Source organism: Microtus pennsylvanicus, chromosome X (genome assembly GCF_037038515.1).
Source record: "Microtus pennsylvanicus isolate mMicPen1 chromosome X, mMicPen1.hap1, whole genome shotgun sequence".
In the NCBI taxonomy this organism is placed as follows: Eukaryota; Metazoa; Chordata; class Mammalia; order Rodentia; family Cricetidae; genus Microtus; species Microtus pennsylvanicus.
Window position 1 is genome coordinate 11,288,102 of NC_134601.1, and position 17,597 is coordinate 11,305,698.

Below are 17,597 nucleotides of genomic sequence, written 5' to 3' on the forward strand. Positions count from 1 at the left end.
TAGTCGGGCAGATCGGAGCAGAAGACCAGCAGGGGAGGGAGCTGTGCTGAGAGGGTGCAATCTGCATAGAGGGGAGAGGCCTCTGGTGATGGGGGGGGAGGCCCCACTGAGAGAGGTTGCAGAATTAACCAGACTAGCTTTAGTATAAAATATTCAGATTTAATAAGGGTAAGAAAAGGGGGACTTACAAAGCCAGAGTTCCCACGAAGCACAGGAGAAACAAAGAGGAAGTGGGAAGCACACCTGCAAGATTTTATAAGTAAATATTAGCCTAAGGGGATTACGCCCTACAAACAAGGTGATTGGCTGGGCTTCACCTTCACAAAAGCACCAAGGATATCTTATGCTGGAGAGGATGTGGAGTAATGGAACACTTCTCCTTTCCAGGTGAGAATGAAAACTTGTACAACAACGTTTGAAATCAGGATGGCAGTTTCTTAGAAAATTGGGAATCAACTTACCTCAGGACCCAGCAACACCACTCTGGACATATACCCAAAGGATGTTCAATCACACTATAAGATCGTTTATTCAACTATATTCATAGCAGCATTATTTTTATTACTTAGAAACTGGAAACAACCTGCATGTCCCTCAAATGAAGAATAAAGAAATTGTGGTACATTTATACAATGGAATACCAATCAGTGGTAAATAAATGATATCTTGAAATTTGCATGCAAATGGATGGAACTAGAAAAAAAAAAGACCCAGAAAGATGAACATGATATGTACTCACTCATATGTGGTTAGTAAATGTAACACAAAGGATAATGATCCTATAGTCAATAATCCTAGAGAAGCAAAGCAATAAGGTAAACCCTAAGAAAAACACCTGAAAGGGGGAAATAGACAAGATCACCTGACAAAACTAAAAGCATGGGGATGGTGGGGAAAAGGAGGAAAGAAGGGGAAGAAGAGAGGAGAAAGGAAGGAGAGAGGAGAACTAGAGGGAATAGGATACCTGATATGGAGGAAGGACAGAAATGAGAGCAAAGAAAGAGATATTTTGATTGAGGAAGCCATTGTAAGACTAGCAAGAATCCCAGCACTAGAGAAGTTCCCAGGAATCCACAAAGATGACAAAGGGTTGATTGACCAGGGCTGATTTCTGCCCATGTCTCTTTCACTTTAGGAACTTGTAATACTGAGGGATTCTCGGGGAGATTCCCCCATTGAAGAGCTGAGACGTCTAATAGCCACCTTGGAAATAAAACTTCTGATGCTGAATGTAAGTACTGAGCCTTTCAGGGCAAACTGAGGCTTGACGAGCACTGTTTATTTTAATATGCCCGTTTAATATGTCCTTGTGCTTCACAGTGCCAGCAAGAGAATGCTGCTGGTCAACTGTCTCTCCTGGATCTGTTATTCTCATAATACTCTGAAGAAATGAAAGTCTATACGAGGCGAGCGATTCTCTCATGGAAATTCTCTGGGAGAAGCTGCTTGTGGTTTGCGGCTTCAGCGACTACATCTTCTTGTGTTCTCCTGTTCCTAAAGATACCCCTTTCTGCTAAAACCCAAGTAAACCAAAGGATTTGTGTGACAGCAATCCAGAGATGTCTATAGCATCCTCCAGCTCACGGGTCGTAATGGCAAGTTTTTCTTGGTAGCGTCGTAATTAATGGTTAGCAGTGCATTGGTGTCCATACAGTGGGGTCTTGTACCTCAGTATCACTTGACTAAATTAGAAGGCACAAGAGTGGTCCATCCTTGTCATCTTCAGAGAAATAGTTAAAGGAGGCACACTCTTGCCATTGCATACTGCTGTTACATTTGTTCAGTCATGGAGCCTATGGGAATGATGATAACCCTGCAAAGGGAATGCGTTCTGTAGACTTCAAAAGATTGTGTGCCCCAGAAGTAGTGAAATTGGTAGAATTCATTAAAACTCCTGAAGAAAAAAAGATATAAGTATTTTGACGAGTATGTGAAAATGTCACTTCCCGACACAATTTATAATGTCTTTCAATGCAATGTGGTCTGCTACCTGATGTCAACTGCCTGTCACATTAAGAGTTGATCCTTAGTATGCCTATAGCTCACTTCCTCGTGGTTTATGTATTTCCTCCTTTGTATGGATAGTGGTAACTGAGAATGTTTTGTGTTTCAAATTTATTATTCATGTAGTATGTGAACATCAGTGATAGACAAGGTCTTCTGTACACTCAAGACTCTTATCCTGTGGTTTCCTTCACATATATATATATGTATATATATACATATACATATATATACATATTCCATGGGAAATCATTACTTGGAAACATTTGGTTTAATAAATATGGAATTGTTTCAGACTTGCTGGTATGAGTCATGTAATTGCACTCTCTTCCCAATGTTTCATGCCTTTTTAAACAAAAATGGTCCCATGCTAACTCATGTTTCTGCATGGGGCCTCTCCTCGTCCTGACCACTTGTCTCATTGTGTCCTGTGATGCAGAAGCATTAAAAACAAGTGTGCATTCGGCATCTCTCATTTTCTACAAGCAGAATTAATTTCTCCACAGTCAATGAGAGAACTTCCCCTCTGGCCGGGATCATGGTACTTCCTAAACTGTGAATCATCTAGGGGAACTTCCCCTTTGTTCAAAATATCTGTGATTGTATGGACCTTCAGTAATGCTTCCAGCACTGAATATCTCCTACTTGAGATATTCTATCAGTAGTAGATGAAAAATACATTACCCTATCATTGAATCTTGTATTATTCGAGTGTGTACTCCTGCGTGTATGAGAGAAAGAGAGAGACAGAGAAACAGAAAGAGACAGAGAGGGATGGAGAGAGGGAGAGAGAGAATATTTTGGTATGTGGTGCATGTGTAAATGTGTTCCTATGTGTAGCACATGTGTGTGTGAATACATGTGTATGGAGTATGCAGGTTTATGCATAAATCTTTTAGTATGCAGTACATGTGTAAATGTGTTCCTATGTGTAGTACATGTGTGTGTGAATACACGTGTATGGAGTATGCAGGTTTATGCATAAATCTTTTAGTATGCAGTACATGTGTAAATGTGTTCCTATGTGTAGTACATGTGTGTGTGAATACACGTGTATGGAGTATGCAGGTTTATGCATAAATCTTTTAGTATGCAGTACATGTGTAAATGTTCATATGTGTGGTACACGTGTGTGTGAGTGCATGTGTGCATCTCTGCATGTTTGCAGATGTGTGTAAATCATTTGGTATGTGCTTCATATAGATGTGTTCTATGTGTAGACACACTTGTTTTTGAATGCATGTGTCCACCTCTGTGTATGTTTGCAAGTGTAAATCTTTTGGTATGTGGTTCATATATATGTGTTCATGTGTGTAGCACACATGTGTGGATATGTGTGTGTGAGAGAGTGTGCAGATCTTTTGGTATGTGGTATGTATGTTTATGTGATCATATGTGTAAGTGGAGACTTCACGTTCATTTCCTGGTCAACCAGATCCAAATAGTCACAACAAAAACTTTATTAATTACAACACAGTTTTGCTGACGGCCCAGGCATATTCCTAGCTATGTCTTACATTCTAAATTAACCCATTTCTACTCATCTGTGTATCACCACGAGGCTGTGGCTTACCGGTAAGTTTCCGGTGTCTGTCTCCTTCGGCAGGTGCATGGCATCTGCCTGACTCTGCTGTCTTTGTCCCTGAATTCATTTTAAATTTCCCACCTAACTTTGTTCTGCCCTGCCATTGACCAAAGAAGCTTCTTTATTAACCAACGGTAGTAAAACCTATTCATAGCATACAGAGGGGAATCCCACATCATATGTGTGTAGAACTCATGTGCGTGAATGCATGTGCATGCATGCGTGCCTGTGTTCACAACTGCATGTGCATATGCCGGCAGATATGATTTTGCATATTAGAAGCCAGACATACTCCAGGCACCTAACTTATTTTGACACAGGGTAACGCTGTGACCGTGGGGCTCATTGATTGGTCTAGAGCGTTAGGCCATTGAGTGCCAGGATTCTACCCTATCTCTCTTCTTCAGTGCTGGTGTTACAGACACTCACCATTGGCCTTAGATGTGGTATGTGTATGTATCTGTGCATGTGTATGTATGTGTATATGTATGTATGTGCAAATATGTTCGTTCAGGTTCCCAAGGAGGGTGTCAGACCCCCCAGAGGGGGAGTTATCAGTCACCTGACAGGGTTCCTGAGATTTGAACTCGGGTCTTCTGGAAGAGCAACAAGTGCTCTTAAACACCAAGCCGTCTCTACAGCACCCTGTGCTGAGGTTATCAAAGGTTCTGGGGATCTGAACTCATCATCTGGGCTATTTGGTATCTCTGGTCCTGGTTGTGGGAGCTTGGGGGAGCGGCTGGCTGTACAAAGTATGTAAGAGTCATTTAGACTCTTAGGTGTCCCTGGTCCTGGTTGTGGAGTATAGGAAGCCACTGGCCATAAGAGCCATTTAGATTACTATCTGCCTTCCGGTCCTGGTTGTAGGAGCCTGATATGGCCTGGTCCAACAGATAGTGAAGATCACCAGGCTATTAATCACCTCCAATCCCCAGCCTTCTGGATGGAAGAACAGGTCTCACATCTTTTCCATTGAGAAGACATTACTGCATGCTTAACGTTCCTGGTTTCCCAGGAGATCTGTGGGCATAAGGATCTTCCTGCTCCCCACAGACTGGGACACTGTGATAGGAGCTGAGATGTGCCCCAGGAGGCAGACCGATATTTGCAAAGTGGAGATGCCACACAGTGAAATAATGAGAACTGTCACAGAATGTGTTCTGTATGCATCATCAGTGTGGACAAGGAATGGATAAAATTTCTGAGTTCAAAGCCTATGAAACGAATATGTACATGGAACTGGGGAAATGACTCAGCGGGTAAAATGCTTGCTGAATTAACGTGAAGACCTGAGTTCAGATCCCCAGAACCTTTGAAAACCTCAGCACAGGGTGCTGTAGAGATGGCTCGGTTTAAGAGCATTTGTTGCTCTTCCAGAAGACCCGAGTTCAAATCCCAGGAACGCTGTCAGGTGTCCCAAGACTGAGTGATAAACCCCCTCTGGAGGGTCTGACACCCTCCATGGGAACCTGAACGAACACATTTGCACATACATACATGGACACATACACACACGCACAGTTACATACACATACCACATCTCAGGCTAACGGTGAGTGTCTGTAATACCAGCGCTTGAGAAGAGAGAGAGGTTTGTGAGATGTAGCATCTGAGAGCAGGGAGAAGGTAGCAGTATGGCGAGGCTGCACACCATCCATGCACATGTGTACGTGGGACGAAATGGCACCGCAGATGTCATTCATTTCTAACACTAATGTTACTGACCATAAAATTAAAGATGGGCAAGGATCATGGCTCAGTGGGTTAGGTTTTCCCATGCAAACATGAGAACCTGAGTTCAGATCACCAGCGCCCACGGAAAATCCAGGCACAGCAATACTCTTAAACCCTAGAGCCAGCATGTCTGGTATGGAGGACAGAGTGCTGGATCCATCCGCAAAGCTCTCTGGCCACTCCACCTGACAAAATCAGCGAGTTTCATGTTCACTAAGAGACTGTGTCTTAAAAGATAAGGTAAATCTGCAGCCAACTAAGCTGCACGGGAGGTCCCCTTTATCAGCGGAGCCCGCTGTGCAATGGTTGCCAGCAGCTTCTCACTGGGGCCTGGTGTGCAATGGTTGCCAATAGCACACTCGTTCAGAGTGACCTTACCCTGTCGCCTGTATGGGCTCCCGAAAAGGACCTTGGAGACAATCTTCTGAAGGCTCTTCGAGCTCTGACCTCAATGGCGCCTCCAATCTAGGCCCCAGACAGGTATTCGCTGTGCCCTAGGGAAGCCTCAGGTCACCACGGCCAGGGGTCTCACTGTCCAGGCCATCACGTCCACCTGAATCATGCCTCAGAATAAGGAACATCGGATGGAGGCCCTACGTAAAGCCAAGTTCAAGCTCTCCATGCTGCCAGAGCCAAGTGGTGTTATGAAGCCCCTTCCTCCTACTTTCTTGCCCTGGTCCTCCTCACTGAGTTCTTCTTTGTCTGTCTCTCTCAAAGAGGTGAGGCTTCACTAAACTGAATGTAGATTGATCTGAAGGACACAGTCGCTGAGAAGTAACTCGTTCCTGATGGCCGAGGGGTCAGCTGCATCACCAATCCTGGTCCCATGGGCATTGGCGGGCCCCGCACTCCTCGGGGCTTCTACTGTGGTGCTACCCTCTACCCTACTAAATCATATTCAGTAATAAATATCACATCCTGTCTGGGAAAAGAGGGGTTACAGATGATACGCAGTGTCAACCTTTGCCCTACACACTCACATACACGGCAGGGGTGAGGGTGAAACACAAGAGGAGGAAGGGAATACTAGGGAGGGAGGGAGGAGGGATGGAGGGAGGGAGGAGGGATGGAGGGAGGGAGGAGGAATGGAGGGATGTATGTGTTAGTAAAGTCAATGGGCTAGTAAGATGGCTGATCAGGCACGTTCCACCAGGCCTGATGAGTTGGGTCCAATCTCCAGGTCCGACAACTTCAGGACTCACTCCCAAGGTCTATCCTCTGTCCTATCTGTGTACGTGTGCATGCGCACACACACACGTAACATTTTTGTAAAAAAAAAAAAATGCATCAGGTTGGCCTTCAAAGGAAGACTAGAAAAGAATTCACCATGAAAATTTGGGACAAAGAGTGGTAGGCAGAGCCACAGGATGGGAAAGACAGGAGAATGTGATCATCCTTCCTCTCTCCCCTCGCAGAAGGCTTTTGTTCTCCTTCATAGATTCATTTCTGTAATCTACACAAAGAATAGGCTTAGCTCACAAACTCTGGGTAAAAGGTCAAGCAATTTCAAGTGTGCTGAACAGGGCTGGAGAGATGGCTCCATGGTTGAGAGCTCCAGCTGTGGTTCCAGAAGACTGGGATTCAGCTAGCCACCCCAGACTTTGGGTAGCTCACAACCCCCTGTAACTCAAGCCCTAGGGGAACTGAGCCTAAAGTCTGACCTTCCTGGTACCTACACACACTGGGAATATGCTCGCAAAGACTCAACAAGGACACACCCAGGAAGATAAATGTCAAATGTACTGAACACAGATTCTCGGGATTCCTTCAAAAGATACAGCACAGGACAAGAGTAAGAGAATGACACAAGAGTCAGACAAACACACACGCACGCACACGCAGAACTACGTGAGTAAAATTAAACTCTAAAGAGAACACTAGAAAATGCTCGTGGAAACACCCACCTAAAATACTGAAACTGTAAGTGCCTATGCACACACTCACAGATAAAATATTTTTGACCAAAGGGAAGGGCAGGGATCTTCCAGCCAGTGTAGAATAATGCCAGAAATGAGTCTGGATGTCTTTGGGAAAAGCCAGAGCCCCACTGCAAGCTCTGAGCCAACAGGTGAAGATCTGGCTCTGCCTCGGGAACCCTGTTAACAGTCTAGCGCATCTGAGCACGAAACTACGAGTTGTGCTCTACTGTACGCCTGAGTGAGCAGGGGGGGGGGCTGGTTTTCCTGTAAAGGCCCATTTGCAATGTAGTTGGCTCTGTGACCTCATGAATGAATGAAAGCAAGCACGGAAAGGCGGATCCCACCGTTATTTATTTCTTCCTGAAATAAGCAAGGTAACATTCACTTTGGGCAGGTGACAGAGAACCAAAGCAGCCTATCGTAAAATCAAATGACATTGGCTTCCTGAATGTAACTGGCCCTGCTGGGGAGAATGTCAGGGTCAGGAGGGTCCACCCTTAAATGTTGCTACTCACAGAACTGTTGGGGTTCACTTCATGGTCAACAGAGTTTCAGTCTTATTTCTAACCGACAAAGTAAAGAGAAAGGAGCTGCACTGACTACTACTAAGACCCTCTGGGCACGGCTGTTGCTCCCTGTGCCTCCTCCAGGTGAGCTTCAGAAGGTTTCTTCACAGCTGTCAAGGACCAGGGACTGAAGGTACGTCTCAACTACCGACACATCCTGCTCTTGCTGTGGGAAAACAGAGAGTTAGGGGTCATTGTTCCATCTCTGCCCTTAGGAAGCCATCCCGAGGCACACAGCATTACAGACCCACGACTTACACTTTCCATGATAACTCTGTCCTGTGCCTTGGAGATTTGTTTCTTCACTTCACTTTCTTCGCCACCAATGAGAGTTTTGCCATGTTCATGCAAGTCCTTGGCTTTCTGAAACAAACAAACGAACAAATCTCCACTCGAGTCTGGCTTGACACCTCACCTCATGTAATTTTAAAAGAACCGACTTTGCATATCCAAAGGATGCTTGTTAGGAATTCAGAGTAAGAACAGTGGCTACTTCACCACATCTAAAGAGTTACTCTACTTCAGAAAACCTTCCAGTCCCCCATTTTAAGGTGGTATCATTGTGGGACAAGAACAGCAAAGGGTCTTATCTGGAAAATGGGTGGAGATATATTAAAGGCCTCACGTGGGGCAGACCTGGGAGGCCAGGCATGGGCCCACATTGGAGACTCCCCACGGATTCCCACACTGGACACCCCCAAGGCTGCCCAGAGGAAGGAGCCATTTGCCATGCCCATAGAATGTGGTTTTCACTGAAGAACACACAGTGTGCAATCCCACGACCCTTCGGTCTAAGGAAAGCTCAAGCCAGGACTCAACTCCCTCTGTTCTCTCAAAGGACACTGCAGGGGTGGACACAGAGGAGAAAGAAGTATGTTGCCCTCTGTCCAGAAAAGGGCAAAACGCCTGTCCAGTCCCTGCCCTATTCCCAGGGTCCAGAGCAGCTTAGGAACAGATGACCTGCATACTAGCTGAACACAGGTATGGAAGGGGAGCTTGCTGGGCTGGTGGCTGAAGAGGACACAGATGGCGACTGCAAACAGTAGAAACATTAAGGAAGACAGCGCACATGGTGCTTTCTGGGCACAAAACAGAAGCAAAGCATGGGCAGGGAATGGGAGTCACTTCAGGGGAAGCTGGTACTCTGGGAGGGAAGACGGAGAGACAGAAGCAAGCAGCCAGTGAAGCTTTCAAGAAGGTGTGGGTGTGTGGTGTGGTGTGTGTGTGTGTGTGTGTGTGTGGGTGTGTGTATGTGGTAGAGGGTGTTGTGCGGAGGACACAGGAAACAGAGAGAACAAAGCAAGAAGGCCACCGGGAAATCTGGGAGAGGGAAAGGCAGTGTTTCAGGACAACAGTCTCTCAGAGGCAGAACTGAAGACTAGGAAAGGAGGGAAGCCTGGGTGTAGAAGCAGAGGGAGAGCGAGAGAGGCAGAAGAAAGAGCACAGGGCAGAAGGGACCACCTGGGAAGCCAGAGAAACCCAGTCACAAGGCTCCCTCTGAGCTACTGCTGCTGCTCACACTGAGCACCCACAGTTAGAAGTGAGCCTTTCTGGGTGGCTCTTCCAACAGGCTCCCAGGCAGTACTCAGCTGCATTAGAGCTGCATGTTCCCTTTCTTAAGCTCTTCCTAAAGGCCTAGATGTATGTAGGTGGCTCTCAAGGTCTTGAATACTAACTTGTATTTCTGCATGCACGGGTGTTTGAGTATGGCGACCAGAGGTCATAAAAAATTCAAAGTGATTTCCTTCATGCGTACATGTCTGCAAGCATACGTGTGCACTCGGGAATACCTGCGCCTTCCAGAACCCCTCACCACATCAAGTTGTGAGGCAGGGTCTCTCACGAAACACGAGGCTTTACAGTTTGACTGTTCTGGTGGTCCCACAAGCCCCAGGGATCCTTTTGTCTCTACCCTCACCACTCTGGGCTTATAGGCACATTCCTGGAGTACACGGGGGTGCTAGGAATATTCACTAGGGTACCAACAGGGGTACTCACACTTGCTCAGAGAAGACAGACCTAGCTTCTCGCCAGCATCCTAAAACATTCAATTTACTATGACACATGGAACACTTTAGATAGGGCATCTGAGTCGGGTCTGAGGAGAGATCTTTCACAGAGCATTTTAATGAGAGCATCAAAAAGAATTCCCATTGAAGGGCTGCTTCAATCCCTGGATATACACAGGGCACTTAGGACCTGGAGCTTCAGCAAGGGTAGAACTGCCAGCTCGCAGTTCAAAGAGGATTAACCCTCTACCAGTTTTTTCATTTCCCACATCTCTTGGGGAGATGCTGAAACACATGACCACCAACACTGGAGAACAATGCTAATGTCGGAAGGCAATAAATGTATGAAAGAAAATAAAAGCTACCCTTGCCCATTGTGTATTTCACTCATCTGTCCAATCCAAACAGTCAGAGAAAACCAGAAGGATCCCCAGACGTGCCAATCTCCATCGCAATGTCACCGGAGGTCCATAACTCATCACTGCGATGCACTGCGATCCTCTCTAAGCAGAGCTCTCATCACCAGCTCCTGTGCTAGAAAGCTGCCCCCGACACTGTCATCGGCTTCCCAGGTCAAACAAACCTTAGCATCGCTCCTAGGTGTGGGGAAAATTTTCCCAAGAGAGTGTGATCATGCTCTGCAAAACTAATTACTTCTCCCACAAGCTGAGAAAGGGCCAATCTGTCTTCTCCTTTTATAGACACGTGGCATGGCATAGGGGTGTGTTCTGTTGACAAGTGCAATCTACCAGACCTTCAAAAATGTGTCATGTAAATCTTTAGCGTTTCCAATCATGGTTTCGTGATCCCCTACAGCTTTCTGTAAAATCTTCATCTGCTTCCAAGTTATAAGCTGAAACGTAGGAGAAGAATGACAAAATGTCAGTACAACGGAACATCCAACCCTGCTGCCAGTCACAGAAATCGCTTCCCGTGATATTTTGTGTGCTGACATTTCAAGAACGCGTTTGAAGACATGCCCTTCAGTGCCAAAAGCAACATAACAAGACCTGACCTGTCACAGAGAGAGATAGTCCGTCTAGCTGGTGCAAAAATACTATAAAATCATTATTCAGTTTGAAATTAACATAAGCCCCACCTCATCTGTGGAGTCCCACCTCACTCGCCAAAATTAAGCACAAAACGTTCCTTTGTTTATTCATAAAGTATTTTTAAGACACGAGGGCACGTTCTAGCTTCCAAGGAATCCCTTCTCCCAACCCCCACCCCCCCCAAAGTTCTTCATCAATCAGTCATTCCCCGGAGTGTGACATCATCCCATCACTGTATTATCGACCTAATAAGAAGGGCAGGGAATACAAATAGCAAACATACTGCAGCTCCTGTGGTCAAACATTCCACAGCAACATGTCAAAAACTGCAAGCACTCGATACACAAAGTCTAGAAAGGCGGGGATTCTTCACGGCTCTGCTTTCACCCTCCTAGGAAACTGAGGCAGGGAGGTGACTTATTTTCTGAGCTTTCATGAGGAGCAAGCAGCAGGACTATGGCGGCATGGCAATCAGTGGGGTCCGGAGAACATGCTCCTCACCGCCAGACTGGAATCTGTCTCCATCTCCCTCAGATTCCAGGCTCTGCTTCCCTACTTTTGGAAGTCAGCATCTTTGGGACTACCGCCCTGCCCTCCATCAGGATGAAAGACTCCTCAAAGACAGCACTACTCTGTGTCCATGAACACTTAGCTACCTCTGAACGCTAAGCCTGCACCTGCTCTGCCACAGCCACAGGGACTGCTCTCACTCTGCCTCCCTCGTCACTGTGTCAGAAGTCTACCTGGGACCGCACCCTCACCCTGTCCTGCACCTTTGGCATCTGCACTGCAGGGATGGTATAGCTTTCCCTCTGAGCACCCAAGCCCATCCCTTCTCCTGTGCTCTCCAAGCAGTGCCTACTCCGCCTCCCTCCTATGCTGGCTCCTAAGCCATGACCACACCACCCCTCCACAGAAAAAGAAGCAAGCTGGAGAGGATGGCTAGTCTCTCGGGGACACAAGCACCACCCTCCCTGTCTCCCTATGCTCATGTCCCGTCCTGTCCTGTCAGGTCCCTTTCCGTGGCACTAGGCAGCAGCATCGAAGCACCAAAGCCCTGCCACTTCGGAAACAGACAAGGTGGCTCTATTCCAAGCTAAGAGCGACACTCACAGCGAGGTGATCTTCTTGCTTCCTTGAACTCTCCACATCGTCCAGCCACGCCTGATGCAGCGACTCAAACATCTGGGAGTGCATGGCGTGAAGCTCTTGCCTGTGAAACACAGTCACAATTACTGAGCGCTGTCACGCTGTGTGAGGCTACGGCAAGAACGCACACACTTCACATTTTGAGACAAGAGCCAGGCACAAAAGAGAAAGGGGACATGAATTAAATTGTCTCCTGAGAGGCGGAAATATCACTCTCATCCCAGAAGAACTTGTCTTAATTTGCTACAGGTGTCATCACTTTGTGCGTCTTCCCTCTCGCACACCGAGGATGCTCGGAGGCATAAGTTTCCCAAGATTGCATTTCTGGCTTAAAATTAGATTCATCTTCCCTTCCCCTTATGGAGTAACCTAGAGATCCTGAAAGCCCAAGTCCGTGTACTGAAGGCAACATACCCTTCATCTTCTCGGAGTCACATACACAAAGAGTGCACAGAACCATTTCCCCACACTGGGACGACGATTTACTAAAGAGAGCGCCGATGGCACATCCTAAAAGGTACAGTTTTGAGGACCACAGAGGCCTAGCCTTCCTTACAGGACATTATCTGTATTGTCATCTGAGAAGTGAGGAACTGTTCTCTTACCAGTTCTGCGGCAGCTAACACACCTGAGCGGCATAAACGAGGGGGGCGGTCCTCCAGCTATGGACAGGACTAGCTCACAGAGAAAATGCAGTGCTACCTAGGTCCCATTAGCGACTCCACTCAGCAGTGTCACAATGGCAGGCGGGAGTGACTTTGGAAGGAAGAGCGAAAGCTGTACAGGTTTCCTTTACAGAGGGTCGGTCACAACTTTACCTTGACTTCTGCTGCGCTTTGAAAATACTGTAGAGGTTTGCATTCAGGATTCTGAAAGAGGCATGTATATCCTTTTCAAACTGCTTCCTCTTTGCCAGGAAGGACCGGGTAATGTCCCCTAGTCGACAAAGGAAATGGTATCACTTTAAATCAAATATCCACAGGAAGAGGCGCTCTTTCATCCCTGACATACCACCTACACGGTAACAGGAAGGAGTATGTACAGATCTGGTGTTCATTTTGTTCTTTGTTCTATTTTTCTTTTCTTAAATTTTAGACCGCCTCTTGCGTAGCCCAGGCCGGTCTCAAACCTGAGAGGTAGCGAGCACGACCTCCGGTTCTGGATTCTCCCGCCTCTACCTCGTCTGTGCTAGCAATACAGAAATGGGGGCATCGTGCTTTGACGAGTGACCACCACTGACAAACCGTTTTCTGGAAACCTCAAAAACCAAGCAGTTCATTTGCACCACAAAGAAGGAATGCTGTCGGACATCCTTGCTTGCATGAACTGACTCTATACACCGGCAAAGAATTGACGATGTCTCTCTTGTAATGCTGTTTTAGGGTCACCTACACAAGTAATAAAAAAAGCTGTCTCAGCTTGAGGGGCGTGTGGTACTCTGACTTGGTTACCGTGGACAACAGACCACAAGCTAGTGTGCATGCGTGATGCTGATGTTCGTTCACACGCCATGACACTCTTCTTGCCGGGCCTCGGCCTGGCTGCCTTCACCATTCCCTGACAGGCTCATGGGTGTGTAAGGCCTAAATGCTGCTCTCCAAGCCTTTCTTGGGCAGGGGTTCCTGGAGGACGGCAACTTTGGAAAGCCAGAAAAGTGACTTAATTCAGAAGGTGAAAAACAGCTGCTGAAATGCCACATACCATTCGTGCAGTAAGATAAAAAGCAGAGATCAACCTGCTTGCCCATCATCTTCAGTGCAATGCAGGAAGCAGGACTCTCTCCCCCTCTCCCCGCCTCAGTGACAGCTGCAACATCCCCCTGTTCAGAGCAGCTAGTGAAAAGTTAAGCTAAAGGCAGCCCCTAGACGACAATGGCAATTTACTCTTCCAAAAATTAATAATGATGATAAAAATCCATCCCCTGAGTGACAGAACTGTTAACAGACTCCTGTTGTCCTGTTGACAGGCGACCACGTTCTCACCACACTTGAGTTGTAGGGTCGGAAAGAAAGCTCCTGGACTAGCAAGACCTGCTCAAACACACCTTTGAAATCCCGTCTCCTCTTCTGAACAGGCTCCCTGTGGAAAATGCACACAAGAATCCTTAACTGAGGACAAACATCCTAACTTCGCTCTGAAGGAAAGGCAGGCGAGGCACGCGATTTCGGAGAGACCAGCGCTCATGTGAGGCAAAGTCGGATTTGCCTCTCCCGGGTCATTGGTCTTATTCCTTTATTCAGGTTTTCACAGTGAACCAAAGAGCTCACTGCAGATACATATGGGCACACGGTTAAGGGTTACTTACTGGAGCGTGGGTGACTCAAAGTCAGCCATATCCCCAGGAAACCAACCTCAGGCTGGGTGCTGGATGACTCATGAAAACTGCATCCCTGGCCTTCCCAGCCCAACTGCACTGGGCGCCACAAAGAGTCTCCTCTCCGCAAGCAGCGGCTTTGTGTTACGTTGTGACAGCCTAGGGGTGTGTATACTACATGTTGACCGGAGCCCACTCACTGTACAGCACTGACGGGTTTCATAAAGATGTGCCCAGCCGTCTTTCGTGAACTACAGCCGTATTCACTCTTCTCCTTCCTCAATCCCATCCCACTACTTACTCCTCCTCTATTACCCAGCAGTGTCTCTTCAACCTTCATGCCACGTGACCACACTCCACCTCCAGAGTCGGCCTCCACTCCTCAAACCTTCCCCTCTATTGGCCATTGCCTGCCTCTCCCCAGTCTCCCTTCTGAGTTCGGGTGATATCATTTTATGGACCTATTTATAATCTGGGATCCTCAAATGAGAGAAAACAGCTGACTGTTGTCTCTGGTGCTGGCTTATTTCACGAAACACTAAACTCTCCGTTTGTAGCCGTCTCCCAGAAAAGGGCAGAAGTTTCTGCACAAAACCACACTGAAACTACCTCCTGGGTCAGGCCAAAGTTGCTTTAAGACATCACCTGGCCTCCTGCACGTTTGATCCTGAGGAACAGCTGCCCATCTCACTGGTACCAGCCGCCGGATTGTTTGCTGCACCAAGAAGAAAGGAAAAACCTTTGTGAATGAAGTGTGCTGTTCTCATGGTCGCACGTGGGAAACAGCTTCAGTCTGGGGTCCACAGAGTCCATCGCCGAGGGCAGTTTGAAAGTACTCTTCCAGGAACTCATGACCCACCCCAGTCCCACCCAGGTGAAATTCAACTAGGCCTGAGTCTGGGGACAGCAGGTACTTGTGTTTGTACAAGCCTTGCAAGGAAAACCACCGTGGCCCACAGGTTCTTCAGAGGCCTGTTGGCCAAGGCCAACTCCCTTGCACCTCAGCCACGGGGAAGAACATCGGGTGGGGACAGAAACCCAGAGCATGCTTGAGAATCACTTCTCAGCACGCGAATCCCCACACCCACACCTGGAACTCCATGGAAAGACCCGGTGAGCACTAGGCCACCCCAGTGCTCCACCCGTCAAGGAGTAGCAGAATGTCCCCCCTCGGTTAGGATCCCCCCCACCCATATACCCCATATCAGTTGTTACCGGGGGTGACTCGACCTGGGTTCTGCAAGTCATCTGGTGGGAGATTCTGATCAACCCTAGGGCGCTTGGCACTTCTCTCTGTATGTTTCTGCTCCTTGCTTGACATGGCTGGGGCTCTGCGGGGCTGGGGACGACTCCTGAAATGTTGGTGCACACAGACAGTAAAGACACCGAGAAGAATGTCGTGGTTGCAATGGAAACAGGGACCCAGACTGCACAGGCTGTGGCCATGAGTCCTGGCACTCTCTGTGCTGCAGCCAAGGGGAGGTAGGAGGATGACACCGATATCCCGCAACATCCAATCACATTCTGTCCCAATTTTCTGTCTGGATGCAGAGCTCTCCACAGCCCTGTAGCCCTCAGTCTCGGCCCTTTCTGCTGACTTCTTGCCCCCAGGATAGGACTGCTTGGGCTGGCCCCCAAACCAAGTGGCCATTAATCCAGACACCAGCCCACTGATGGCCAATGGGGTCACTGGAGCCAAGTCCCTGCACTTCACGCTCGAGTCCTGCTGAACACTCAGCTGAAATCCCTACCCACTCTGAGTCTGCATGTCTCAGAAGCAACACATGGACTCCAACATCCTTGAAGGACCCAATGGAGGCAAATGCAGAGGTTCGCCAATATACCCACGCACAGTGAGTGACACACAGCCTGTAAATGGGCATGAGGCCCCTGTGCTCACAGACAAGCACTATGGGAACTAGGAATGGTAAGCACCCAGGCTTGTCTCGTCAACAGAAGGGATGCCGACGTCTGTTCCCACCAGAAGACCTGGAGAGGATGCTGTTAACAGCCTGGTGATCTGTGCTGCCTGCAGAGCCAGACCACACCCGGATCTCCCAGATTATTATGTTTGACTCTTCCTCCCTAGACCTTCAACTTTAGTTTGGTTTCTCGGTCAACAAAGCCCATCCTCAGGGGAGATGGCCCATGGACATTACAGCCTGGTGACCTCAACGGTATCCGCGTGACTGAGACACACCAGACCCCAGGTCCCTAAGCTATAGAACCCATCTTCGTGGTAGAGGTCACATGTACGTTGCAAGAGAGTTTCTATGTAGTCAGGCCTCCATATTCATCCTGCACATATTACTGAGATCACCGCTACCAGAAATTTTTTCCCCCAAATTGTGCTTTATTTAATCGTGTCAAAAACAACCCGCCTGGGGTCAGTCTCTAGAAGTTTGAACCAACATCTGCTAAATAACTAAGGTATCTGCAGACAGATTTCATTTTGATCTCATGGGGATCGTTACTCTTTTCACCGTGGCATTTGTAAGGAGCCCCATGACGATCCACACCCCTCTGTGATGAAGTGCAGCCCCCGGGGGCCCTTCTATTTGCCCCTCGACAAGTCACCTCACAGGCCAAGATTGGATCTTCCAGGCACAAGCCTGATCACCTCCGCACACTCTGACACAGTTTCTCTTTGAATAAGCAGTCACCCACCAAGAGGAGCCTACTCCAAGACCTTTCCCTCAGAAACCTCTTTCTCTTTAGAGGAAGGTAACACCTACCATTGCCTGCCTCCACAAGCATGCTTTCCTACTGGCTGGAACAACCCGTGTGCATGAGAAATGCCTCGCATGTGGGCCCAGCTGGTGCACAGACACGAGGAGAGTGTGTGTGTTTGTCTGTGTGTGTGCGTGTGTGTATGAGTGTGTGTGTGTGGCAGAGTGGGGGTGGGGTAGTGCCTGGCGTGTGTGGTAGGTGATACAGCACCAAGTACTGTGGATCCAGGCTGACTCTGATTTTGGAACCACCAGATCTTCAGAAGAGGGACCCACCCAGATAATGTGACCACACTTCAGCCACACTTCCCCGAGAGTTCTCTTCCCTTGGGAAGCTTGTCCCACCTGAGTGGGCCCCACATCCCCGAATGGGATGATGTGTGATCAGGTGGAGAACCATGCAGGCATGCATGGATGAGCCTGCTGCAAGGAGCTAAAGGACTAGACCCATGCAAGTAAGGAAGCTTGTGTGTTGACCTGGACTTGAAGGTGCACACAACTGGTCCGGGAACTGCAGTAACGGGGGCTCGAAGGGA

General features: G+C 48.0%; 1 protein-coding gene and 1 pseudogene across 1 annotated transcript; one reads left to right on the forward strand and one right to left on the reverse strand.

The window, feature by feature from the left end:
* Positions 1-5,569: 5,569 nt before the first annotated feature.
* On the forward strand, positions 5,570-5,745 carry LOC142841879 (small nucleolar RNA SNORA70; annotated as a pseudogene).
* Positions 5,746-7,899: 2,154 nt separating this feature from the next.
* Positions 7,900-15,653, reverse strand: LOC142841665 (X-linked lymphocyte-regulated protein 5C-like). Its single transcript, XM_075958563.1, has 8 exons — positions 15,548-15,653; positions 14,978-15,047; positions 14,063-14,097; positions 12,837-12,954; positions 11,983-12,082; positions 10,572-10,670; positions 8,067-8,171; positions 7,900-7,974 (listed from the first exon to the last, which is right to left on the reverse strand). The coding sequence occupies exons 1-8, from the start codon at positions 15,651-15,653 to the stop codon at positions 7,900-7,902; spliced, it is 708 nt and encodes a 235-aa protein (XP_075814678.1).
* Between the last annotated feature and the right edge of the window lie 1,944 nt (positions 15,654-17,597).